The 26,560-nt window shown below is 39.7% G+C and overlaps 1 protein-coding gene across 4 annotated transcripts; it reads left to right on the top strand.

Annotated features, from left to right (window-relative positions):
- Positions 1 to 1,827: 1,827 nt before the first annotated feature.
- On the top strand, positions 1,828 to 10,912 carry LOC127647234 (lipopolysaccharide-induced tumor necrosis factor-alpha factor homolog). 4 transcript variants are annotated; one of them, XM_052131373.1, is made up of 8 exons: positions 1,828 to 1,928; positions 4,578 to 4,849; positions 6,981 to 7,013; positions 7,149 to 7,181; positions 7,317 to 7,349; positions 7,426 to 7,458; positions 7,922 to 8,069; positions 9,717 to 10,912. In XM_052131373.1, the coding sequence occupies exons 2-8, from the start codon at positions 4,585 to 4,587 to the stop codon at positions 9,820 to 9,822; spliced, it is 651 nt and encodes a 216-aa protein (XP_051987333.1). In that variant the 5' UTR covers positions 1,828 to 1,928; positions 4,578 to 4,584; the 3' UTR covers positions 9,823 to 10,912. The 4 variants fall into 4 exon arrangements, with proteins under 4 accessions (XP_051987333.1, XP_051987336.1, XP_051987335.1 ...); XM_052131374.1 differs by having other exon boundaries at positions 1,840 to 1,928; positions 4,581 to 4,849; XM_052131376.1 differs by lacking the exon at positions 6,981 to 7,013.
- Positions 10,913 to 26,560: the final 15,648 nt, after the last annotated feature.

Genomic DNA, 26,560 nt, shown 5'->3' with positions numbered 1-26,560 from the left:
AATAAGTGAACGTGCAGGTGAAAAATATGCTTGTGGGCTGGGCAGAAACATATTTTAAACTGGGAATGAGGGGAGTGTGCCTATGTGACTGAATTGGGATTAAAGGGATAGTTCACCCAAAAATGAAAATTCTCTCATTATTTTCTCACCCTCATGATATCCCAAGAAAAGCAGAAAAATATCTCAGCCCAGTAGGTCCTTAAAATGCAAGTGAATGGCAATTTCTCTTTTGAAGGTCCAAAAATCAAAGAGCAGCCATCATAACATCATCGACACGACTCCAGCGGTTAAATGAATGTCTTCTAAAGCCACACGATTGCTTTTGGTGCTAAAAAGATCAATATTTAAGTACTTTTTATCTATATACCAATGCTTCGGGTAAGGCTGGAGCCCAAGGTGTCTCTCGTGTGACATTCGCGTTGCCATGAAACAGATCTCACGTTCTCCACTCGTTTGAGACATCCAGGATGAGCACACAAAAGCACCATTGTGGATAAAAAAACAGATCAATTCAAATCTGACCAAACAAGCTTCTGCACAGCGTTCCTCCTCACTTTATAAACAGCGCTGCTCTTCCGGATGTGACGCACATGCATCAGTTCTTGCCTGTTTCATGCGCGTACCACTGCAGAACGGAAGCTTTGAAGCTTCGGCATCAAACGTCCCATCACTACTTGTAAGTATTTATCGCTGGTTATTTTCTCAATTAAATGCACCATTGGCAGGTGTGGCAAAGTTACTTTTAGACCCTGTACCCCAAATTTGATTACTCTCATATTATATTATAATCTCATATAGCCAAAATCACAAGGGGAAACAACAAAGGTTGGCTAAATGTCTTGTAACTGGACAGACGGTTCTAACCGTGAAAATATTAAAAACAGATGGTTGACTTTTCTTTTGCTAAAATCGGTCCGTGCTTATCGAAATACAAAACACTGCCCCCAGTGGCCAAAGCGGTTAGTGTTGTTGGGCATAATGTCCACAGAGGGGCGCCAAAAGAGGGTTGTGAAGAGAGTTGTTTCCAACTGAACAGAGTGAAGAGTTTTATAAACTGAACCCTAAAACCCAAACCCCAAACCTAAACCTAAAACTAACCATCACTGTAAAATTGTAATATTAGAGGGGAAAATACAGCCTCCAAATCGTCCTCGTCTCTGATTATGCGAACGTGATTAATACCTGGTACACCCATGCCTACCTCAGGCAACCTAGATTCAGTTTTTGGACAAAATAATCTATTTAGCCTCCAAAAGAACATCTTTGTTAATTTCAGGTCATCAATAGCAGGATATACAGTACCCAATAGAGCGAAATCATAAGCTATCGTACGACTTTGCTAACACAAAAAAGTAGGACTTTTCCCATTGGCAGCAACCCATCAACAAACAGACTAAACAGACTGTTATTTTAGCTAGCCTCCTACACAACACGTTAATTTAAGAATGTAAACATTACTGAACAAACGTGGTTACTCGTTCCAGTTTTATTTAAGCAATACAAATGACTGGTGAATGTCAATAACCTCTAATATGCTTCCCTTGCCTTCCCTTCCTATGCGTCTGTGGTACACAAAAGATATTTAGATATCACGGTTAGGTTTAGGGGTAGACTTTATGGGTCAGGGGTTAGACTTTTTGATTAGGTTTAGGTTTGGGTAAGAAGTTAAACTTGATTTCCTTACTAATGTTCCAAAGTATTACTAATAGCATTAATATAGAATGAGTAGGTGGGTCCAAACTTTTAACAGGTAGATTGTGTGATTCATTCATTGTTAAATCTCCTCCCATTTTAGCCTCTTTTCTTTGCCCGCCTCTGGACCTCATACACACCCATTTCTTTTTGTCCTGAACTCACTGATTCTTCTGCTCCCCAAGGAAATACAACATCCAATCTCAACCCATTTCACCAACCTCTCATTCCTGCAGGTAAGTTGGTCTGGAAGAGGATATTATCAGAGAGAGAGACGTGATTAAAGAGTGAGATACAGAAAAAAGAGGTCTATAAAACTTTCCTTTGGTGGTTGCCACCCAATTGTAATCACAGAGGAGCTTTGATGGGAAGTTTAGTGGGAGGGAGAGCTGTACTAGTGAGTCTATGGATGACCACATTTAGATCTAATTTGAGAAACTGATGTGTCAGAATCTTTATAAAGTCTTAACATAACTATAGAAAACATAGGAACTGATTTCATGTGAATGTCAGTAGACTTCATCTCGAGACCAGAGAAAGTGACAATTCGACTAGTTGGTGAAAAATGTGATGGTTAGTAAAATGTGTTTGAATGCATGATTTTTATTGGTTAACAGACATTCTGACAAGTTGTTGATTCATTTTCTATAACTTATCCCAGTTTTGTTTACAGTTGCATATCACATCGCCAGATTCATTTATGCAAAGTTGTTGCAAAGCTTAAAAGTGAATGAACTTCACCTCAGGGTGAGCATTTATTTTCAATAATTCAATGGTCCCAATAATTAAAAATATAGTGTTTTGTATTATTACACAATAATAAATTAAAATTGAATATTTAATTGACATCTGTCTAAGAGTTGGGCTATTGAAATTATTGACGAGTTTGTAATACAGTGGTGAGTCGTGACTTTATAGCACAAAAACAACATAGTCCATTAGACATGTGTGTATTTTGGGACAACAGAGTGTTCAGATTCTTAATTTCCTGGACTGGTAATGCAGACAAAAGCCTTTGTAAACAGTTGGGTTCTTTTGCAGCTTGCCTAGACAACACTAAATGAAAGAAGAAAGCCAGAAAGCCTTTATTATTGTCACACATTATACATACATTTTTGCATATATACAGTGAAATTAATTTTTTCACATATCCCAGCTAAGCTGGGGTCAGAGTGCAGGGTCAGCCATGTTACAGCACCCCTGGAGCAGATAGGGTCAAGGGCCTTGCTCAAGGGCCCAACAGTGGTGTTTTGGCAGTGTTGGGGCTTGAACTGATAACCTTCTGGTCAGTAACCCAGAGCCTCAACCACTGAGCCACCACTGCCCAATATCAGTGATGCCATTAAAGACAGAGATCTACTAGGCCTGTTTCCTTGATATTGCGCGTGTTTATATGCACACCAGTACGCTGATTACTCCCAAAAATCTGCTTATTTATCAAATCCGACAAAGCAAGAACTGACAAATCTGTGTTTAAATGATAATTGAAATAAACGCCTTATTCTCTGCTTCTGACGTCAAACTGTAATGAAGCATGCGTTCAACACATGCACATTGGATGAGCCGGTATGAATGGTGGTTAATGTGTTTACAAGCCATGCAAAATCAGCATAACGGGCAATAAACTACCCGTGTCAATCGGTTTACTCTTATGTCATTTATGACCTTACATCGATAAAGGAATGCTGTTTATTGCGTTTATAGGACCACGTGCATTGTCAGCTTATTAAGCATAAGAACGTGCATGTAAACACGCTCTATATAGAGCAGGACTGGACTGGCAATCTGGCATACTGGGCATTTTCCCAGTAGGCCGACACACTTTGGGGCCGATCAGGGCCAGACTGGCCAGCGGGAGAACCGAGCGGGCTTGTGGGTCGGCCGAAAAATGGGCCGCGATAAGCAAAAACGAGCCGCCGCGTTATGCAGAAAAGAACAGCGAAACAAGGCCAGTTGACATGTAAAATCCAGGCCTGATTTCTCTTCCCAGTCCATCCCTGATATACAGTGAAGAAGGTGGAAAGTATAAGGCATTGAAGAGGCAGTCTCAAAAGGCTCTGTCTCCAATAATAAGTTCTTTTCCACTCAATGAGTAGTTTACTAAGGACACGAAAGTATCTGGCTTAGGCCTCATTACTTTTCCAGACTTCAAAACAGAGAAAGTGAAGCTAGGCCAGAAAAAGCTTCAAAAAGCTTGTTTTCACGGATGCTATGACCTTTCCTGATTGTAATTGTAAATTAGGAGAAAAGTGGAATTCAAACCATTCATTGTGTTCGGAAATAACTAAATTTGATTGTCAAATGGAAGAGGGAAGTCTTTCTTGGTTTTTACAAGCTACTTCGTGTTTTCAGTTCCTGGTCTTGATGACGTGGAGGAAAACAAACGTCTATTTCCATGACAAAAAAGGAAAAGAAACGCAAAGCACTTTACAAACAGAAAGTTTCCATGTCACAATGAAATTTGGATGGACTGTGGAGATTTGAATACACCTTGTCAACATTTGTTGACATTTGCATTGAGGTGCGAGCTGATTTAAAAACAAGCACTGTTCATGGTTTAGTGAAGATAAGAAACACCTACAAACATGGCTGGGTCTAAGGGGTGTGTGTGTGTGGGGGGTGTATTGTCCACCTAGATTGGGACATCCCAAGAATCTTCTGACATGCCCTTCCCAGTCTGATTTAGAGACAACCACTTGCCCACCCTAAAGATCCAAATACCCCACCCTGCCTACAAATAAAATGAGCTCCACCATAATTTGTAATAACACAAACAAAAACAGAAAAACAGATGAAATGTTATGGAAATGTTGTCTATAGAGTTAGAGAATTGTCAAAACATATGTGCTGTGTCACATATCAATGTTAAGTTTGTTTCTTTTAAGTAGGAATATGGATCAGGCCGACGATGCTTCATTGGAAGATTTGGAAGAGGTGATTTATTTGGAAGATATGGAGGATATAGAAGCTGAGAAAGCTGTGGAAATTTTGGAAGCTGCCCCGCCCTACCCAGGTCATCCATCAGATTACGGAGGAACAGATTTGAACCACCAGCCTGGTTACCACTCATCTCCATATCCCACTGTTAATGTGGGATACACGGCATACCCAGAGCCAGGGCTGAAAGCAGGAGTTAACAATCAAAACTTTCAAGCAGGTACGTTTCTAACCTCAGCAGCACCAAAGTTAATGGGTTCCTAATTTCTTCCTAATGGACATCTTGAAAGTATGGACTGAAACAAGGTAAATTGTTGACATGTCTGCTTCAGAGGACCAACATCACTTCAATCTCCCAGACTGTTAAGGGATCTACTTATAATGGAAGTTTAAATGGGATTAATATTCTATTAATGCCAATATTCTATATTAATGGGATTTATTTAAATTCAAATTAAAGTTCAAGAAAATCATGTTGTGTCTTACCAATTGTTTTTTAGAATGAATTATGTCTGGGAGAAGTAACTTAACCACTTGTGCCTACTCTCAGACATGAGCCTCTCATTTGCAGTCAGCAAACTAAACCCGCTTGCCTTAAAATGATCTTGTTAATATGAACATGCAAATGTTCATTGGACAATTGGACATAGAGGCAGGTCAACAGCTAGTCCATTCATTTTGGGTATTCTTATCAATATGTTGCGATGTGGCATACATTGCATAATCCAAAGTAGCCCCATGACAGCTCATAATATTTCAAACAAAATGAAGAAATCGTAAGATATTGTACGACTTGGCTTGTATGAAAAGGTACAACATGTATTTCCATAGAGAGCAACCAATCAACATATTTTCAAATCACCTATCAATAACCTGTTATGTACACTTCTCATGTCCTCATCTCTTTCCAAACCCAGATGCTTTCTTTCTACAATGGAACACAACAGTGATTTTCCTAATTAAATTTATGGTTAGGTAAGGTTTAGGATTTGGTTAAGACTTTATGTGTTGGTTTAGGTTCGGGTTAGGGGTTAAACTCAGGCCACATTCACATTAAGCAGTTGAAGTTTGAAACCTCCATTTTCAGTTTCCTAATGTCATAGTTTTTCCAAATTATTCAGTTATGGAGCATGTTTTCAAAATGTCCATTTTGGTTGAGGAAAACACTGTTCCAGTGTGGATGAGAGGTGTAAATAGCTAGAGGAAATCAATGCATTTCCCAACAAAAATGGATTAGTGTGGAATAGCATTGGGAAAAATGGTAAGAACACTCGTCCTGATGTTTCTCTTTCCTCCGTTGTACACAACAGTGATTTTCATCTTAAAAGCATGCTTAGGTTTAGGTTTGGGTTAGGGGTTTAACTTTGGAAAAATCTTTGGTTGGTTTATATTATATAGTTTTTGTATGAGTAAACTATGATTTCGCCATCTCATATTATTAAGACTTGTCACAAGACCAGGTTGGAGCGTTCCAATGCCTCTGTACTACAACTGCATTCTGAACATCCTGTAAGTTAGCCAATTTAGAGTCACAAAACACATCAAACACACAAATGTGTGGATCTACATGCATCACAGAGTGTTAGGATGCGAATTAGAGGTATGGTTGTTTTAGGGTGAGAAAATTCAAGAAGTAAAAATGGGCCAAACTTTAAAATAAGTGTCTTAAATGCTATGTACCGACATTATAACACATACAATACAATGTATTTATTTCGTAACTACATGTTGTTCTGCAAAATTCTCACAAGATTCACTTTTGCTGCTACTGAGGTTGAGGTAGGGGTAGGTTTGAGGTTAGGGTTGGGGTATGATTAGGTTTAGGGTTAGGGGTATGGTTAACAGTGTTACTACTGTAATTAAGATGTAATTAAATGCAGGTACTTTAAATGTAAGTACGATGCAACAACACGTTTGTACATAATAAGTACATTGTATGAAATTCTGAAGTACATAGTAATTAAAGAGACCTAACATAAAGTGGGTCCAAAATTTGGATAGGCCAATGTGTGCATTTCTGCTCGGTTTTCCCTTAAGAGAAAGACTAAATTTGCATATAAAACTTAATTTTGTAAACTTTTAGAAAGACAGGACAGATGACCTTTAAGCTAACAATCAGACTAAGTCACAAAACCATTTACTCAAAACAGTATTGTATGCACTATTGTATAAGAATTACATTTTGACCACATGATTATGTTAATAATGATAAACTGACTATGTTGATAATTAGTGTTCATTATTGCTGATTTATAATGTAAATAACAAAATCAAGTAAATCAAACACACTTTATCTACTGTCAATCAAAGGTTTTAGAGCAGTAATTATCTTTTTAAATCTTTTTCTGAAGGCCCAAACCCAGGGATGTACCCTCCAGGCACCAGTAAGTGTTTACAACTATCAATCTGGGCCAGTATAATAGACATACTCCAAAAACAACACAATAACTTAATATATCATCTACTGTTAATCACAGGTATTACAGCAATAATAGTTTTTTTGTATCTTTTTTCTGAAGGCCCAAACCCAGGGATGTACCCTCCAGGCACCAGTAAGTGTTTACAACTATCAATCTGGGCCAGTATAATAGACATACTCCAAAAACAACACAATAACTTAATATATCATCTACTGTTAATCACAGGTATTACAGCAATAACTGTTTTTTTGTATCTTTTTTCTGAAGGCTCAAACCCAGGGATGTACCCTCAAGCCACCGGTAAGTCAAGGACTTCAATTCAACCTCAAATCACAGATATTAGTGCACCAATGACTTTTTTAATCTTTCTCTGAAGGTCCAAACCCAGGAATGTACCCTCAAGCCTCCAGTAAGTTACAGTTTTCAACTCAATCTCATCAATTAAACAGCTCAATGGGCAAGCTCCAAAACCTCCTCAATCCTAATGCTGCATTTCATTTCAAAGTCATATATGGGATATCCCCGACTTGATATATTAGACTTCAACCATAAATGCGTCCAAAGCTCGAAAGTCGACCCTGTGAATCTCCCTGGTGGCCGCCATGTTTGTGTGATGTCATAAAGGAGTTCCACAAATAGTGTTCTATTGCACTGTTCGAAATCTTCAAAATTCCGGCTTTGGAATGCAGCATTACTACTTAAAGCTGGCCAATCTGAATAATAAAAGACTATTGTTAATAGTAACACCCCTGGCCACACCTAAAGTATTCTCACTGATGAGGCAAGCAATGTATTTCATATTTGGACTTCGCAATTGATCAATGGCAAACTATGAGAAACGAGGATTGATTATGACTGTATGTGCATTACAGCTGTAACAACCTCAGTGATGCTCCCGAGCCTGCGTGATTTACCTGGTCAAACCATGTGCCCGCACTGTAACCACCAGGTGATCACCATCACAGATTACTACACTGGACTCATGACCTGGATGGCCTGTGGATGTCTTGCCCTCGTTGGGTAAAATTCAACATCTTTTCTCCTTTAAAACAATATTCTGCAACAATAGGGATTGTTTTTGTGTTTGCTCAGTGAGGGTCAGAAGTTGAGATTTTTACATGCCCTGCCAACATTTTCTTTGGTTCTACCAGGGAGGGGAAGAAAAAAAAAATATTTGCACCATATTTTTGTGGTTTAAAACCTGTTTTAAATGACGGTTCAGAGACTATAACAAGCCACTATTGCAATTTGAACAAAATCTCATCTAAGCTAACTAGATAATGAGCGCAGGGTTGTGCGTATGACTGTTTACATTTAAAAAAAATAGAGAATAAACTGATGATTTTTAAACTCGTGTAAACACATATTTCTCGCATTGTCTGACTTTTTGAATAAGCTGATTTTTGGTGGTTATCGGCATGTTGGTGTGCATGTAAACGCAATCTACAATGGTGATGCTACAGGAAGTCGGCATAGTGCAATGACCTTGTTTCCGACAGTTCTGGTACCCTAGGATAGGCCACATTATGCTGACTCACCGACATGCGCCATCTCCCATCAGATGTGTTTGCACTGGCTCCACCGTGTTTAACTTCCACTGTGATGCGACTGGAAATTCTTTGCGTCAGCAGTGTGGAAGAACCTGGTTCAGATCCCACGTTGAAACCAGGAAGTAATCACATTTGCATAATCAGTGACGAGTGTGAGTCGTGAGGTTACATTTTTCCCTCTAACATTACATTTTTACTCCACTAATAGTTAGGTTTGGGGTTTGGGTCGGGGTGTGCAGTTTATAAAAGATGCATTTCTTTTCACTGTATTACAGCCTGTACAGATGAAAACAACTCGCTTCACAACTCACGGTTTGCACCCCTCTGTGGACATTACACCCAGATGTGTAATGAAATAGAGCTCACACGGGCCCATTTGCCCAACAACACTTACTACATAGGCCACTGGGGGTAGTGTTTTCAAATTTCAGAAAGCACAGACCAATTTTAGCTAAAGATAGTCAACCTACTTTTTCCAAACTCTTTTAAAATGTGCAGGGGCGGAGCCAGGAGTTTTTCAAAGGGGTGGCCATGCATGGGCCACAGAGATGATTTCACCTCTATAGAACTCAATTGAGCCAAAAAATGACCAAAGTGTGGGGTGGCCAATGGGGTCCCTAGCCCCCTAGCTGCACTGCCACTGCAGATGTGGATGTGCAAATGGAATTTATTGGCATTCAAATTCATTGGCAAAGGTTTGGGGTAGGAACTCTGTGATTCTAGGTCAATGTAACTGAAAATGATGGAGCAGGTTACAAGTGTTGTAAGACTGCAAGGCATATTGACACATGAACATGATCAATAAATGTAAGCACTGGCCTAAAACTCTCTCACACTGACCCTCGGCCAGCCTGATTGCTGAGCTCCTATCTGTCAGTCAAAAATAAATTGCCATTGAATTGAAGCTAAATCTCAATGGGACACCAAAAAAAACACAGGATATAAAGCTCATCCCAGGATTTGTCATGTAATACTACAAGCAGACACCAAGAAAAGAGTCTTGAAGGGCAATAGGAGATGCAGAAACAGTTAGTGCACGTCAACATGGGACAGAGAAAACCAGATGATTAGAAAGAGATGATTTAGAAGTTGGTTGATTCTCGTTTCTTTTATGCAGATGCTGGCCCTGTTGTATAGCACCATTCTGGATGGATTCTTGCAAAGATGTGGAGCATCGCTGCCCTAACTGCAACAACATCCTCTCGTTCTACAGGCGCCTGTGATCTGAAAACAACATGCCACTCAGTACAACATCTTTCTAGCTCTAGGTCTGATATTAATGGGATCTTATGGGGATCTTACCTAGGATTGTTTAGGAATTTTATTTCGCCTAGGTTGTAAAAGTACGAAAGAAATCCTCTTGACAGGCATAGAAAGTAAATGACTTCAAATCATGTATTTTAATGCACGTTGTATGAAATATTAATTACAATTATGGCCGGGAATCATTGTGCTCTTAGTAAAAATACTTAATTTAACGTGAAGGATGTATAGCTTTAAAACTTTAAACTCACACACTGTATAGGCAACTTGTGAGCTTACATAAAATACATGGAAATCGCTTTAAGTACAAATCTAAATCATTTGACAGCAATGTTTAACAAAACAAAGAATATGTAAATTACCATTTTAAAGCTTATATTCAACCTTTGTAAGATAGTCAGAGCTCTGCCTGTAACATGTAGATGTATCTTAGATATTGAGCCTTATAAAAGATATTGATGTGTTTTTGTACATTTTAATGTCTCTAAACTTTTCAAGTAAACGAGTAACTAACTTAGCATTTGTGGGCAGTCGGACAAAATTTCAATTTTATTGCTATTCCAGGCTATTTTACAATAATATTCAATTCATAACTGTAAATGTCAAGTCTCAACCTTTCATTATTAGCCTCTCTTAAATAAATGGTCTCAGGGTTAACTTGTTATTCTCATTAAAATGAATCTCAGATGGTTTGAAGAAATCAAGCTTAATATAGTGAAGTAAGGTCTTTCGAGGATGAATGTAACTTGCTGAAGCTAACGGCTTCTCTCTACAGTACTTTTGTTATTGCGTGCTGAGTCACATTTCATTATATTTGCTTGGTAATTTAGAAGATTGTTTTTCCCCTCAAAGACATTTTCAAGGTACTGGCTGGTACTGGGGACAGTATCTATTGAATAACCTTGGATTTGATTATTTCCTCAAAGCAAAATAGTTGTAGAGGGACTCAGTAACTCTCAAGAGAATGGAGAGTATTTCTCTTTCTAAATGTGCACTTTCAAATAAGCTTTTGCTCTGTCTGTAAATGTAAAATAGTTATATTAAAAGAGAAGTTGCAAATTTGAATGGATGTTTTTGTAGTTTTTCACTGGGTTCTTTGAATAACCTAGCTTTACTCAATACATGCATTACAGTCACAGGGCTCTATTTTCGTGAGCGTGCAAAGCGCAATGCTACGTGCAATGACCGTGCGCATTGTCTTATCCAATCTGATTGCACAATTTTCATGCCAGCTCAAAGTGCAAGTGGGTGTGGGTGGGAGTGTTTGCGCTATCTGTGGGTAAATGTGGGCAAACTGTGGGTGCGTTGAATGTTAAAGTGGCATAAAGTGCAATTCGCTATTTTCCTAAGAAATAGGTCATTGCACTAAGACGTTTCCGAAGCACATCTGTTTTCAGCACAAAGCATAAACTCAGTTCCTACATCAATCAAAATCGACCAGTAGAAGTGAAGTGCGTGCTGATAAGATCACTGTTAAATTCTGGCAATGATTTGTGCTTCAAATGATGAGAAATTGTAATAATTATTCTCTATAACTGAACCGAATGTACATCCAAATCTTGACGAGAATCACATTTTCTATGCTTATAAAAGTAGCATGTCACTGTCATAGAAATATTTAAATTCCTCTAATTCATTGCATACAGTCCATTTACACTACCAACTTCTTACGAATGCACTGTCTTTGTTTATATTGCTGGTGTTTGACAGGGAATGGACTATACAATAGGACACAGATGCTGCAATAACCGGAGAAGAACCTCCGAATTAAATTGCACTCGACCCATCCCATTAGCACTTCAGGTGCAAAATGTTGCCAAACCAACTTGCACCTGGTTTGCTTGCAAGCTAGCATGCTTGCAAGAAAATACCAAAACTTCATGGCCACGCCCATTCACTTTGCACTTATGACTTAAAGCATAGTGCTGCGCTTAGAGCTAGCGCTCTTAAAATAGGGCCCATAATTTTAAATCATAAATGCTTCAAGAATTCAAAAAATTTGACTGTTCAAGGGCAACAGAGGTAGACAGATGAGATGATCTCTATAAAAATTTGTATCAAAGGAAACGGTTATTGAAAACTTTGTTACAACATCCGTTAAAATGCACAATAGGTAATCATATATATATACACACACACACACACACACACACAGGATATATTATATATATTAGGGCTGTCGATAAGTTTCAAATCAAATTAAATTACTTGATGTGACAATTAATTAGTCTGATTAATCACAATTAATTGCATGTTAATACTTAGAGTAAAATGCCCCTGAATAAGGTACTTTAGAATATTATAACTAAATGTTGAGTGGTGGTGGTGTAGTGGTCTAAACCACATAACTGGTAAACTGATAATCAGAAGGTTACTGGTTCAATCCCCACAGCCACCACCATTGTGTCCTTGAGCAAGGCACTTAACTCCAGGTTGCTCCGGGGGGATTGTCCCTGTAATAAGGGCTCTGTAAGTCGCTTTGGATAAAAGAGTCTGCCAAATGTAAATGTATAAATATTATATACTGCAGTAAAAATATAATATAAATATCCAAGACAGCTCAAATGCATTACTTCATATGCATTTATTGTGGCAAATAGACAATACAAAAAGTGTGTTTAGTAAGTCAAAATATTGTCTGTTTTATTTCCATATAATTTAACATGACCCTATTATTGGCCTATATACCTCTGCACTTTATTTAATTGTTGGTCTATGTACTCAAGTTGGTATTGCTGCAGCCCAGGGATCTCCGAATGGGGCAATAACTCCAAAACAGGGCAGAAGGAGATTGGGCCAACTCCAAAAGGGGGCAGCTTTGCTACATGGTTAGGGGCTCTGCCACTCAGCCCTATATATACAGTATACACACAAGTTTGAATCATGTCATTTAGTAAAATAAAAAATCTGCTATGTACTGGACAGTACGTACCAAGTGGGCATAATGCACATGGCATACAGTTTATTTTCACTGAGCTCTGCAGGTTTGTTTGAGAATTAAGGACAATTTGGAGAAAGTTTGCAGTAAAGTAAAAGAAACACAAAGTTTACCTAAAATAAATCTACATTTCTTCTCTATTATGTTGGCATGTATTCTGTACACGTACCAACAGAGGGTGTACTAAGCTCTTGTCCCGCTGTTGTAGAGAGGAAATTTGTACTACAATATTATTGTCTCGATTCACTGCTAGAGATTTGTAAAGTCAATGAGAGATGGAAGACTGCAGCCAGTCACTTTCTTGGCAGACAATAAAACCAGAAGTGATTACTATTTAATCCCTGCTCTGTATTAGTACGGACTGTATAATGCCAAGCTTTGCACCATCAGTTTGGAATTCATCATACTGACAATACAACATATTGGTAACACTGTCAGCCAGTCCTAAAAGATTTTACAAACCCTTAATATTATCGCTGCATAGTCTGAGAAAAGATTTTATCACCCGTTTAGGTGCCCCATAAAATCTTTATGATGGAAAGAGTAAAAGAGAAATGGGAGGGAGAGCATGCGCGTGTGTTTCAGCCGTAAGGGGAATGGCGCCCTCCACTCGCCTGCTTGCAATACTAATTAATCAAACTGTGTCAGGCGGAGAGGTGTAGAAAGACTGAACAATGGAGGAGAGTGAGATTAGTGTGCCAGCAGCCTTAGACTGCTAAACTACATGAACCCAGTGAACCAGTGCTCGTGGGCACAGAGGCGATCCGAGCCAAAGACAGGACGCAGCTAGAGTTCAACTGGAATCTGAAACAAAATCAAACACAAAAGGTATTGTTACCCAAAGGAGAACATCGAGGAACAGAAAGAAGACTTGAGGCTTCCCCATGGTGAATGTGAATACTTTTTTGAACCCAAAATGACATTTATACTCTGAAGCAAACACAATATTTGTTAATGAGGTATGACAATAGAGAAAGTTACCTCTCTAAGCTGGTAGAGAAAGATGTTTAGTTTCATGTCATATGTGTTGGGCCATGGGTGGTCAACATGATCACATGGGAACTCGGCAAGTATTACCAAATGTTCCAGTATCCTGAAATCGAGTTACTGACAAGTGCCATCTCCCATAAGACTCCTTTGCATCAATTTATGTTTTATTTGATTGATTTATTTATTTTTATCCCCTTTTCTCCCAATTTGGAATACCCAATTCCCACTACTTAGTACGTCCTTGTGGTGGTGCGGTTATTCACCTCAATCCGGGTTGCGGTGGACAAGTCTCAGTTGCTTCCGCTTGCCATGTTAACATGTGACACACTGTGCATGACACCGCGGAGACTCACATTATGTGGAGGCTCATGCTACTCTCCGCGATCTGCGCACAACTTACCACGTGCCCCACTGAGGGTGAGAACCACTAATTACGACCTCAAGGAGGTTACCCCATGTGACTCTACCCTCCCCAGCAACTGGGCCAATTTGGTTGCTTAGGAGACCTGACTGGAGTCATTCGAACTCGCGACTCCTGGGGTGGTAGTCAGCATTCAACAGACCAGCATTCAGGTAGTCAATACTCGCTGAGCTACCCAGGCTTTTCCTGTGTTGCTACTGTCTCATATTCCTTCTCCAACAACATGGTTCAGAGGCGAGTTTCCGGGGCAGCACAAATTCTCCAACTGTTCTGTGAGTTTCCACCACAGAAAAGGTGGATAAACGGCTTCCTCACCAGCCCCAAAACTTGCTGGTCTCTACGCAGAAACTGATTATGTCAGGGGGTGAAGGGGCGGGAGAATGTTTCATCACCAGGTAAAGTTTCCCAAACAACAACAGTTGCAACCATATGCAGCAAGGAGTACTTCTCTCAGTAACAACAATAAAAAAAAAAACACAAAAAGTTCAGACTTCAAAAGCGTTCAGGAAACATGGAGGAACTGAGCACTCTACTTGCAATATGGTCTTCTACGGAGGATCCAAGACAAACGAGAAATCACAAAGGGGGAGTCTATAAGGAGATACAGCAAGAAATTACACACGCCAGCTTCAATCAGATGACTTAAAAGGGAGTACAGGGACCATAAGAAGAACCTAAACAAAAGTGATAGTGGATGGAGTAACGATGTCTTGGACACCAAAAGACTAGGGCATTGAATTCAATCAGTGAAGCTTGAGACAAACACAGTATCGCTGGTGTCCTCTGCAAATGATCTCAGTAAGCTATTACATTTGCCAACTTTGTTTGCTTTCCTTACTCTCTACTGTTCAGTAAGGGGAATGTTTACCAGCTTACCCTGCTAATTAATAAGAATTCCACTGTTACAGTTTATAGTACTTAGCAAGTTAAGCCACATTAAAAAGTTAACATAATATAATGCAATTTCGATAACTGTCATATTGAGCATTGATGTCGTCTCTGGCAGTCTTGTTGAGCTATGTAATAACATTGGATTGCAATCCTCTGTAGGAATAATTTGTCCCCAAAAATAGGAGTAAAAGCTGTACACAAACACTGTGACGTGTTATGTTGTCTGGGCAGGTGAGGTAGTCACATGAAGCTACCACGTAGCCACGTAACCCCTTATATCATCGTTCGGTTCTCAAGGTCAGTGGAAAAGTGTGGTTGGTTTGCGATAGGCTTCAAATCGCCCCAGCCGTGAACCAGCCGAGCACAGACTCAGCACGAGTAACGTCGGCATATTGGTGGAAAAGGGCTATCAGAGACACGGGTTCTGGTTCTGTTGGAACCAGCAAGTAATCACTGTCACATAATTAATGATGAGCACATTTCTGAGGTTGCATACTCCCTCTAAGGTTATTGATGGTTAGGTTCAAGGTTGGGATTTTGAGTAAGGGTGTATGGTTAATAAAATGTGCACTCATGTTGACTAATATATTACATCACTAACCACTAAGACAGCTCTCTTTTGGTGCCACTCTGTGGACATTCCACATGGAAACTGGTGCGCACATGTGCCCGTACATTCAACAACACACCCAGTTTCAGCCACTGGGGGCAGTGATTCAAATTTCATTGAGCACAGACCAATATCAGTAGCAAATCTTTCGACCTGTTGCCAAATTCACAGTGCAATCAGTCTGGATGCAGTGCAGTTCCAGTACTCCAAAATAATCAGCATGACTGGCAACATTATCCCTGTCCAAATATACATTTAGGTATTTTCTCCTGCAAAAAAGTCCTGAAGTTAACTCGCATGGCTCCTCCACAGTTTAAGATGAGATCTTAACAACGTCTCAAACTGTGCACAGATTTGCTAAAATACCAAAGTCTGCAATCAACAGTCAGATATTTCAAAACCATTTTAAATATTTCCAAATCAAATTTAAATTGTGAGACGAGATATGCAGATGTATCTCGACACTTGTCTAATTTTATTTCTCCAAACGAATTTTTAGGAGAAACATCTGAATCAAAGCTGATACCTAAATGATACATAACTTGGATCCCCATTAAGTCTCCTGAGCTATGTAAGCTCAACATATGAGCAATAAAAATGCCTCTGGTCATGATCACAGGTGTCAATGAGCCTATACATCTGCTGCGAGTGTAGATATGGAGACATACGCCGCAGTGAACACAGGTTATCTGAATGATAGCCTGTCGATGAACAATTATTTGTGTCTCCTGATTCAGAGAATGAATCAAAAGAACAGCTAGTGGGGGACACATACCGGAAGAAACAATGGGGTGTGTGCTTCAATGAAGACGTTCTGTTTAGAGCATGAAATCTGTCAGGTGAACCCCACGCCACCTCTTCACTCTGTAGAGAGAGAACAGCAAAACGTTGCCCAGTGATTCTCATTAGTGTTGTTCGCAAGCATCATTAGGCCCTACTACTATTACTCATACTTAAGGTGAGGGATTTGAACAAACCCCTAATCACATTCTCATTCAGCACGTGACTCGTCCTGCATCATTTGTGCTAAGAACATGAATGATACCTCAAATCATGCAGCTTGTTGAACAGAGGTGTGTAATAATTTTGCAAATCAATCAGATTGTGGGTGAGCCGTGAAACCTGTCAAGAAATCAAGAGAAACAAATAAGAGATTACATTTTACATTTAGAAAAAGAAAGCCTATTTTTTAGGGCATTGTGACATTTTTGCATTGTGGCATTTTAATAATAAGAAAACACAATTTTAATTACTGTAATAAAAAAACCAGTAGTTAAACCCTGCAAAATTGGCCCCATTCACTTCCATTGTAAAAGTGCCTCAATGTAATCTCCATTTGTACCCAATGGAGACCCACATTTACTCCATTGTATAAAAGGCCCAGCAGAGGTTGTACTTCCTTTGCCAGCTGAGGAAGTTCAACCTGCCACAGGTGCTGCTGATACAGTTCTACTCGGCAGTCATTGAGTCTGTCCTCTGCACTTCAGTATCTGTCTGGTTTGGTTCAGCTACGAAATTGGTAGATTCATCAGAAGACTACAAAGGACAGTTCGGACTGCGGAGAGGATTATTGGTTGCCCCCTGCCATACCTTCAAGAACTGTACACTTCCAGAGTGAGGAAAAAGGCTGTAAATATCATTGTGAACACCAGCCACCCAGCCCACTAACTTTTTGAACTGTTGCCTTCTGGCCGGCGTTACAGAGCACGGAGCACCAGAACCATCAGGCACAGGAACAGTTTTTTCCCTCAGGCCATCCGTCTCATGAACAGTTAAAACTGCCCCATTGAGCAATTAATATGTGCAATACACAACTTAGTCTATTTATATTTACCCAACATAACCTACCTATACTGCCATACATTCCCTTGCACTGTCTATATATCACAGATTTTTTATTTCTATTTATACCACGGGTCTGTTGAATGCTTGATTCTGATTGGCTGATGGACATTCTGAGGTGTGCTGTTATTTTTCAAATATACGCACGACTATGAAGTAGTTCCAGGTCTTGACTGCATAACAGTTCCAAATCACTTCGCCAAATTATTTCAGTTATTTTAAAGAGCCCTACAGGCTACCACAACAAAATAACCATATAAACAAAGGTAAATCGGTTCAGAATGTCAAACAATATATATAATATCCTACATTTATTTCAATTTTGGTTAAAAAGTCTCCCCCACATTTACACACGCTCACACACATACATATGCATGCGCACACACACACACACACACACACACACACAACACACACACACACACACAGAGACCAACAAATAGAGCTATAGTGGAAAGCACTGTGCTACCCCTCCTCCTCTCTCTCTCTCTCTCTCTCGCTCGCTCCCTCTCACACACACACACCCGATTGCACGCATACCCGCACACCCTTGTTGCTCCAATGCTGAAAAGTGACACTCGCTGCTGCTGAGAAGTGCTTAAACTTACTGTGGCAGGGAGGAGGGCGGGGCCGGGTCGTGATCCTACACACCCGGTCCCGTATTAGGCTAATTATGCCTCCGTGAGTTTTAAATCTGACTGCAGAGGGCCGTGCGGGAGAGAGAGATCGTTAGCGGACATGTCCGTCATGTGTGTTTGTGTTGTCTTTTAAGTTTTCCATTAAACTATGATTTATATCGTCAAGCCGGTTCTCGCCTCCTCCTTGCCCATTGTTTAACGGTTTTACATTGGTGCCGAAACCCGGGATTTGTTCGTCCAAGTATGGAGATGGGTCGCCCCGTAGAGTCCTCCCAGCTGACGGAGGTCCTCCAGTCCCTCGCGACACTACACCAGAGCCACCAACAGTCCCTGCTTGAGCTCCAGCAGGACCAGGATCGCCGGTTTTTTGAGATCATGCGGGCTCAGGCAGAGGACCGGCACACCATCCGGAGCCTCCTCAGCCAGGAGGCCGCGCCGGCCACAGCCGCGACCCCGGACCCCCGCTGCCCCCGCCCACGTTACAGAAGATGGGGGCAGCAGATGATCCTGAGGCCTTCCTTGATTTGTTGAGCGAACGGCAGAAATCTGGGGCTGGCCGCAGGAACAATGGGCAGCCCACCTAGTTCCTCTCCTGTCCGGGGAAGCTCAACTCGCGGCTCAACAACTGCCGACAACACAAACACACATGATGGACATGTCCGCTAACGATCTCTCTCTCCCACACGGCCCTCTGCAGTCAGCCTTTAAACCTCACGGAAGCATAATTAGCCTAATACGGGACCGGGTGTGTAGGATCACGACCCGGCCCCACCCTCCGCCCTGCCACACTTACTTTTGCCGATTTTTATGCAATATTACTTGAGATGAGAGATGCAACCAAAAAAAGGTAATCCCACAATCCCTCACAGTTTCTGAGTTTCTTTCAATCCCTCAAAAACAAACTCACACACGCATGTACAACCGCACTACCTTATTACTCCAGTAAGTGCTCCAGTAAAGCATCATATGCCTGAATCCTCCGTTGCTAGTCCTAAAGTGACGTTTTCGAACTAGCAACGAAGGCTGTGACTGAATCAAAGCAAGACGCTGAATCTGTGGTGGAAGAAAGTAGTTCAACTCACAAGAGAGTTTTAGGGACAAAAATATATATATATTTTTTTTATAAAACCCTGAACGATGTCTTAATGTGTGCTAACAGTGATTTAAGCAGAATAATTGACTCCAGCCGTTGAATTATTTAAAATTGGGTGTGCATTATTTTTCAATGATTCAACGGGCCGGAGTCAATAATTCCTTACGTATACCTATTTTTTCTATTCACCCTTTATTTTTATTCTATTTTACTTTATTATCTTTCTCTTGTATTGTTTGTGCACTGGAAGCATCAGTCACCAAGACAAATTCCTTGTATGTGTGATCATACTTGGCAATAAAGCTCATTCAGATTCTGATTCTAAAATGGAATGAAATTCAAAAAACTAAACATAACCGCCGTATCCATACGGTGTTTTCAGAATCCTAATTATTTGTTTTGTTGCGTAAATAGTTAATTTGTGTTGCACTAATGAAATTCCTTCGTGAAGTTACTGTTGAATCTCTTTGAATTGCAATTCAGTCAATTCCTCTTCCTGTCATTTCGATTCGAAATCCTGTGGGGCGTGGCCAATTTCATTCAGACCAACTCATGGATTGAAAAGGATCCAATTCATAACTTCTGAATTTTGTCCAGCCCGGTAGAGCACCTTATTATGCAGTCTAGTCTAGTTTCTATATGTAATTATTTCTAAGGCAAGGCAACATAGAGGTGAAGCAGAAAATGACACGTACGATAAGGAAATGAAAGTGACCTGCCACCGCTCCCTTCACTTTTAATAAATATCATGTCCTCTTCTTCCTCTATCCCTCTCTCTTTCTCTTTGATGTTAAACCGGACTTCGAAAACAAGGTTCCTTTTAAAAAAAACACCTTTCATGCCTGGCTTGTGTCAGATATAAATCACTCTAATAAAAGCTCATCATTTCATCCCTCAAAGAGTCATGTTGCTGGGGCCTTGTATGTGGCCAGTGGGACCTGTCGCTCAAAGAAAGCCCCTGGGGATATGAAACGGAGTGCATATGGAGCTGCACTGTTTTAACCGTAACATCATCACACGTGGGAGGCAGTGACCTTTAGTGTGCTCCTTTCATAGCAAAGGTTTGGGGGCAACACAGAGGTCTACTAGGACTGTAAACAACACCCACATCATAACACCCACCTTATACCTTTACATGTAGTCCTACTGGACACTTATAGGTATTCTGTAAAAAGTAAAATGTGTAGTTGTTATCTTTGTTACTGGAATTGGCCCTAAAATAGTGTTACATAACATAGTCAGGTTGATTCTGTGATATTTTGAAAAAAATAAATTGTTTAGATGTGACCATATAAGGACAAAACCTCTTTATTTTAAATTTTTTTTACAGGGTTATGTTACAAATGACTGACATGACACACTGAATGTAACTGGGTCATATTTCATCCCCAAAAAAATAATATATATATATTATAAATCAATAACTGACACCTATTGTACAATGATCTGGGCAATCTGGGCAGTGGTGGATTTAGGCGTGGGTGACATGGGCAAACTGGGCAGTGGTGGATTTAGGCGTGGGTGACATGGGCAATCTGGGCAGTGGTGGATTTAGGCGTGGGTGACATGGGCAAACTGGGCAGTGGTGGATTTAGGCGTGGGTGACATGGGCAATCTGGGCAGTGGTGGATTTAGGCGTGGGTGACATGGGCAATCTGGGCAGTGGTGGATTTAGGCGTTGGTGACATGGTTAATCTGGGCAGTGGTAGATTTATGCGTGGGTGATATGGGCAATCTGGGCAGTGGTGGATTAGGCATGGGTGATATGGGCAATCTGGGCAGTGGTGGATTTAGGCGTGGGTGATATGGGCAATCTGGGCAGTGGTGGATTTAGGTGTGGGTGATATGGGCAATCTGGGCAGTGGTGGATTTAGGCGTGGGTGATATGGGCAATCTGAGCAGTGGTGGATTTAGGCGTGGGTGACATGGGCAATCTGGGCAGTGGCACGAAGACCCTCCAGGTCAACATCTTTGAGGGCGTGTTGAAGCGGGTTTCACCCTGGGGGCCAAACAAACTAGAACCGCTACTGCATCTGGGTTACAGTGAGGCACTTAAAATGGAAGCGTATGGAGTCAAGCTGTAAACATTACAATACTCACGGTTTCTAAAATATAGCCACAAAATGCAAACAATATTCATGTTGACATGAATTTAGTGTGATAAATTATCATGCTAAACTTTTCTGTGTAAAGTTATATCCAATTTTACAACTTTGTTGAAACGCTGGGCTGTAATCCCGCAAAAACTACAATTTAATCAACTTTTAAAGCTCAATTAATAATACACAGAGAAGAATAGCTTTAACAGAAGAATCAATGTATGTGCTTCTATAAAATTATAAGCTTCACATTTCTGCCTTTAAACCCTCCATTGTAAGTGCCTCACTGCAACCTTAATTCTTGCTATGTTTTAAAGAATAAGAGGGACGAGGCTAAATCATTTTTTGTGGTAATCAACATTATGCCACAAATACAGTCGATTGAGCTCAGCTCGTATTGACCTATAATTTTCCTTTAAATATTCAGTTATTAAAGTTCAATTGTATGCACACACATTCCCTGAATCAATCTCTCATCAGCCGAACCTAGAGATATCAGATCAAGGGTTAGAAAATCAGATATAATCAGTCATGAGCTTTGAAAGGTAAACAAATAGGTTTCAACAACCTTGCAGCTGCGACCTTTAATGCATCACTCTCAGCAACATTAAACTGGACTGTCTGAAGCTAAAGACGATGCAAATAAGAGAAGAATAGATTGAGCAAAGATGAATGCAAATATAGGTTGGAAATTAATGTTAACATCTGCTATTAAGACCTGATTTAAAGACAGAATTTGTTTAAACACTAGGGTGAATGCATTTTTGCAATTCCTGTTGTTATTTTCCAAAAAAGGGGGTCAAAGTTTGTGAACACGGCATTCACTTCAACCCAAGTGTGTTCACAAGCACAAATAGATGCACACTTTGAAGGTTTCTTGGTGGCCTCCGCTCAGGTTCATTAAATGTCAGCTTGACTTTGTTGTTTTTGTTTTGCAGATGCATCCTCAGATTGAGTAGTTTTTGTCCAGAGTGTTAAAATACTTTGTTTATTCAGTCAGAGATCAAGGCAGCGGGGAGACCGACGAGCAGCACGGATTCAGAGAGAGACCGAATACATAAACCAGTCATAAATAACACACTAACTAGCTGTAAAGGGAGATGTGAAGAGATGAATGGTTTAATAAACACTTCTGAGGGTTTTGAGAATGAGGTTTGATGCATCTCTTTTTAATAAAAGGCAAATAAAAGCTGTCCAACCCTTCCTGTTTTTATACTGTTGAAGTAATGAGAGAATGCAGATGAGAAAGTGTTTGAAGTGCAAAGCTCATCATGAGGACATCGCAGAGACTCTAAGCATTGTGTCAACAGAAAGGGTCCTTTCGATTTCCCTTAATATGCATGAGGTTTTGAAATTGATAAATTAAGCCCCTGGATATGGGGGCATGCAAACATGGTCTAAAACATCCCTGTCCAAATCCACAGAGTACAAACATGAAAAATGGGAAAAAGAGTAAAGTGAGGTACTGTAGGAAGGCGTTCAAGGCCCATTCAAATTCAACTATCTCCACTATTTCCTTCATCTGGTTCATTTTTAATGCAGAATAGATATATCCATCATTGCCTATGATATCCCAGAGGGGCAGGTAGATAATTATTGGCACAGCCATAATTTATCATTTGAAACTGCAGCGTTTCGCAGAGTCATGTTATGTAAAAAATCAATTGCAGTTTAAATCCAAACAACATTTACATAATATTACCATACTGTAAAAAGTTTTAGTCAGGTAACATGGGTAACTCAGCAAATAAAGACACTGACTTCCACCCCTAGAGTCACAAGTTCAAATCCAGGGTGTGCTGAGTGACTCCAGTTAGGTCTCATAAGCAACCAAATTAGCCCGGTTGCTAGGGAGGGTGGAGTCACATGGGGTAACCTCCTCGTGGTCTATAGAGAAAATGAATGACATTTTTACTTCCGGAACCAGAATGCTCTTTTGTTCGGACAAACTACCCAAAACTCAGTGTTTGTTAAAACAGAAGTTGAAATGCTCAAACACATTAAAGATATTTTGTGAAAGTGCTGCAAAGCCAGGGGTTAAAAGGTATGAAGTCAGCCTTCCGAATGGCTCATTTATAGTTGACTCTGTCTGACAGGAGAAATTATTTAAACATTAACAAAAACATTTTGTGACATTTTAGAGTTTTAGACATGCAAAAATTGTCTTGAGTAAAAGTATGCAATTAGCATCAACATTATAAACTGTCAATTTGAATGACAACCCAGGTCTACTTAAAATATAGTAGAAAAGGAAACTTTGAAAGTTTGTGTTAAGGTTACAAAAATCTTATGTAGTGTACGATGGATGGATGGATGGATGGATGGATGGATGGATGGATGGATGGATGGATGGATGGATGGATGGATGGGCGGGCGGACGGATGACCGTAAGGAACAACCAGAAGTTTGTGCCAAGTTTGTTCGGAGGGATGGATGGAAGGATGGACATAAAGAACAACCAGATGTTTTGTGCCATGTTCGCTTGGAGGGAGGGATGGCCGGCTGTAAAATACAACAAGAGGTTTTGAGCCGTTTGTTGGGAGGGATGGATGGATGGATGGATGGATGGATGGATGGATGACTGTAAAGAACAAACAGAAGGTTTGTGCCAAGTTTGTTGGGATGGATGGAAGGATAGACAGACGGCCGTAAAGAACAACTAGAAGTTGGTTGGTTGGTTGGTTGGATGGATGGATGGATGGATGGATGGATGGACTGGACGGACGGACGGACGGACGGACGGACGGACGGACGGATGGATGGATTGATTGATTGATGGGTTGATGGATGGATGGATGGATGGATGGATGGATGGATGGATGGATGGATGGATGGATGGATGGAATAACAATGCTGAGTTTGGTGGATGTAGCTTGGAAGCTCTTGGAGGATTGTTATGGATTTTTTTTAGAAACACCCAAGTTTGTACATATAGAGTATGTTGTCTTTGTCAAGCCAACATAATGAAAAGAGGTAATAAATCCCAACAGTACTCTGAATGTCACTCCAGGATTCTGACAGTATCAGACATGTGTCTGTTTATCCCTGATTACTCTGAGATAGTGAGAGAGTCTTTGCTTGTTTGCTCACAGTCTCTCTGAAGACCTTTACACTACTTTAACACAGTAGCAGGTGTGACAACAGTCAGTGCTCTCTCTACTGTCTATATGCATTGAGTCGTTTTTGTCAGGAACTCTTAATGTTTCTTCTTTTACTGAATTTTTCATCTCACACCTTTTACTTACAAGTGTGAAGCAAGAGAGAGGTAGAGAGAGAGACAAATGAAACTGCATGCGTGAACTCCTTCACCCCTTAAACAAAATCAAACATCTAATTTAACAGTTATGGTGTTCATGCCGGTCTGCTATTAAAGCTTATGATTCATTATTAATACAGTCTATCATTTAGAGCCGAGCTGATGGATAATGCTGTTAAAGGACGAAATCTCTTTCTCTGTCTTTCTGAAATGAACTCATAGCACAGTAGTGAAGCTTTGTTACTGTGATCTGAAAATGTCATCTTATGTTCAATACTCAATATGAATATTAATTAATAAATGAATGCTGGTTAATACTGTTTTAAAAGATCTGCGGTCTAAGAAGCAATTGGTAAAGTAGATCATTAAGTGTACAGCTCAGTATGTTTGTGAGTGTGTGCTCCATAGCTGCAGGACTTTGTGTGAACATGAGGAAAGACCTGCCATTCTGTCGCTCTCAGTAATCAATGCACGTCACTGAGCTATATTTTATTAAACGGACCATGTTCTCTCTATCACTTCACAGTCATTGACTGGGCTGAAGGAAAATGACTTTACGAGAAAGAGCGCATGGAGAAAATCAGTCTTATCTCATCCACATCACACATACGACTGATCAAATATGCAAAGTAAACAGGTGCCGCTGAAATGCACTCTATGACCCACTGCAACAGAGAACATGCACTTTCCATCACTGTCATATTATCATCCCTGCCACATTTGATTAGTTTTATATGGAATAATGATAAGAAATGATCATACTACATTATTGCTTTGAGTTTAGGGTTCCCTAGGTTATTCTCCATTTTGTTTATGTATTCACATTGATTATATATTATTATATAATTTTTTAAGCATTTAAGAGCTAATCATAAATATGTTATCATTTAAAAATGTACACTGAGGATGATAAAGCCTGTGCATTCAAGGAAATAATTCATTTGAATGCATTTTTGGTAGGGAAAAAAATTAAATAAATAAATTGTAATTGTAAGACAAAAGAATTAACATATTTATTTATTGATTCAATTATAAATAATCTTTGATTAATTGTTTTTGTTTATTTTCAATTTGTTAGTTATTACAGAACAAAAAAACATAAACAGTAAAATAAATACAAATAAATAGATAAATAAATATATATATATATATATATGTATTGGAAATTATTGTCCTGTAGCTCAATCAGAGCATTGAACTAGTAATACCAAGGTCATTCACATCGAAAAATAAAAAGTATAACTAGAAACATGTTTGCAAGAGAAAATTAAAGAAGTGTCCTTATAAAAAACTATGATGCAGTTTGATATTATTTGTTATATAAAAATGAAATCTATCTATCTGTCTGTCTGTCTGTCTGTCTGTCTGTCTGTCTGTCTGTCTGTCTGTCTATCTATCTATCTAGCTATCTATCTATCTATCTGTCTGTCTGTCTGTCTGTCTGTCTGTCTGTCTATCTATCTGTCTATCTAGCTGTCTGTCTGTCTATCTATCTATCTATCTATCTATCTATCTATCTATCTATCTATCTATCTATCTATCTGTCTGTCTGTCTGTCTGTCTGTCTGTCTGTCTGTCTGTCTGTCTGTCTGTCTGTCTGTCTGTCTCTGTTTATCTCTCTGTCTGTCTGTCTGTCTATCTATCTATCTATCTATCTATCTATCTATCTATCTATCTATCTATCTATCTATCTATCTATCTATCTATCTATCTATCTATCTATCTATCTATCTATCTATCTATCATCTATCTCTCTGTCTGTTTGTCTGTCTGTCTGTCTGTCTGTCATTATCTATCTATCTCTCTGTCTGTCTGTCTATCTATTTATCTATCTATCTGTCTGTCTGTCATAATCTATCAATCTATCTATCTGTCTGTCTGTGTCTGTCATTATCTATCTATCTCTCTATCTGTCTGTTT

Source organism: Xyrauchen texanus, chromosome 8, assembly GCF_025860055.1.
Source record: "Xyrauchen texanus isolate HMW12.3.18 chromosome 8, RBS_HiC_50CHRs, whole genome shotgun sequence".
NCBI classification, from domain to species: Eukaryota; Metazoa; Chordata; class Actinopteri; order Cypriniformes; family Catostomidae; genus Xyrauchen; species Xyrauchen texanus.
Note: the sequence above shows the minus strand (reverse complement) of the source record. Positions and strands in the feature narration are given on the sequence as shown.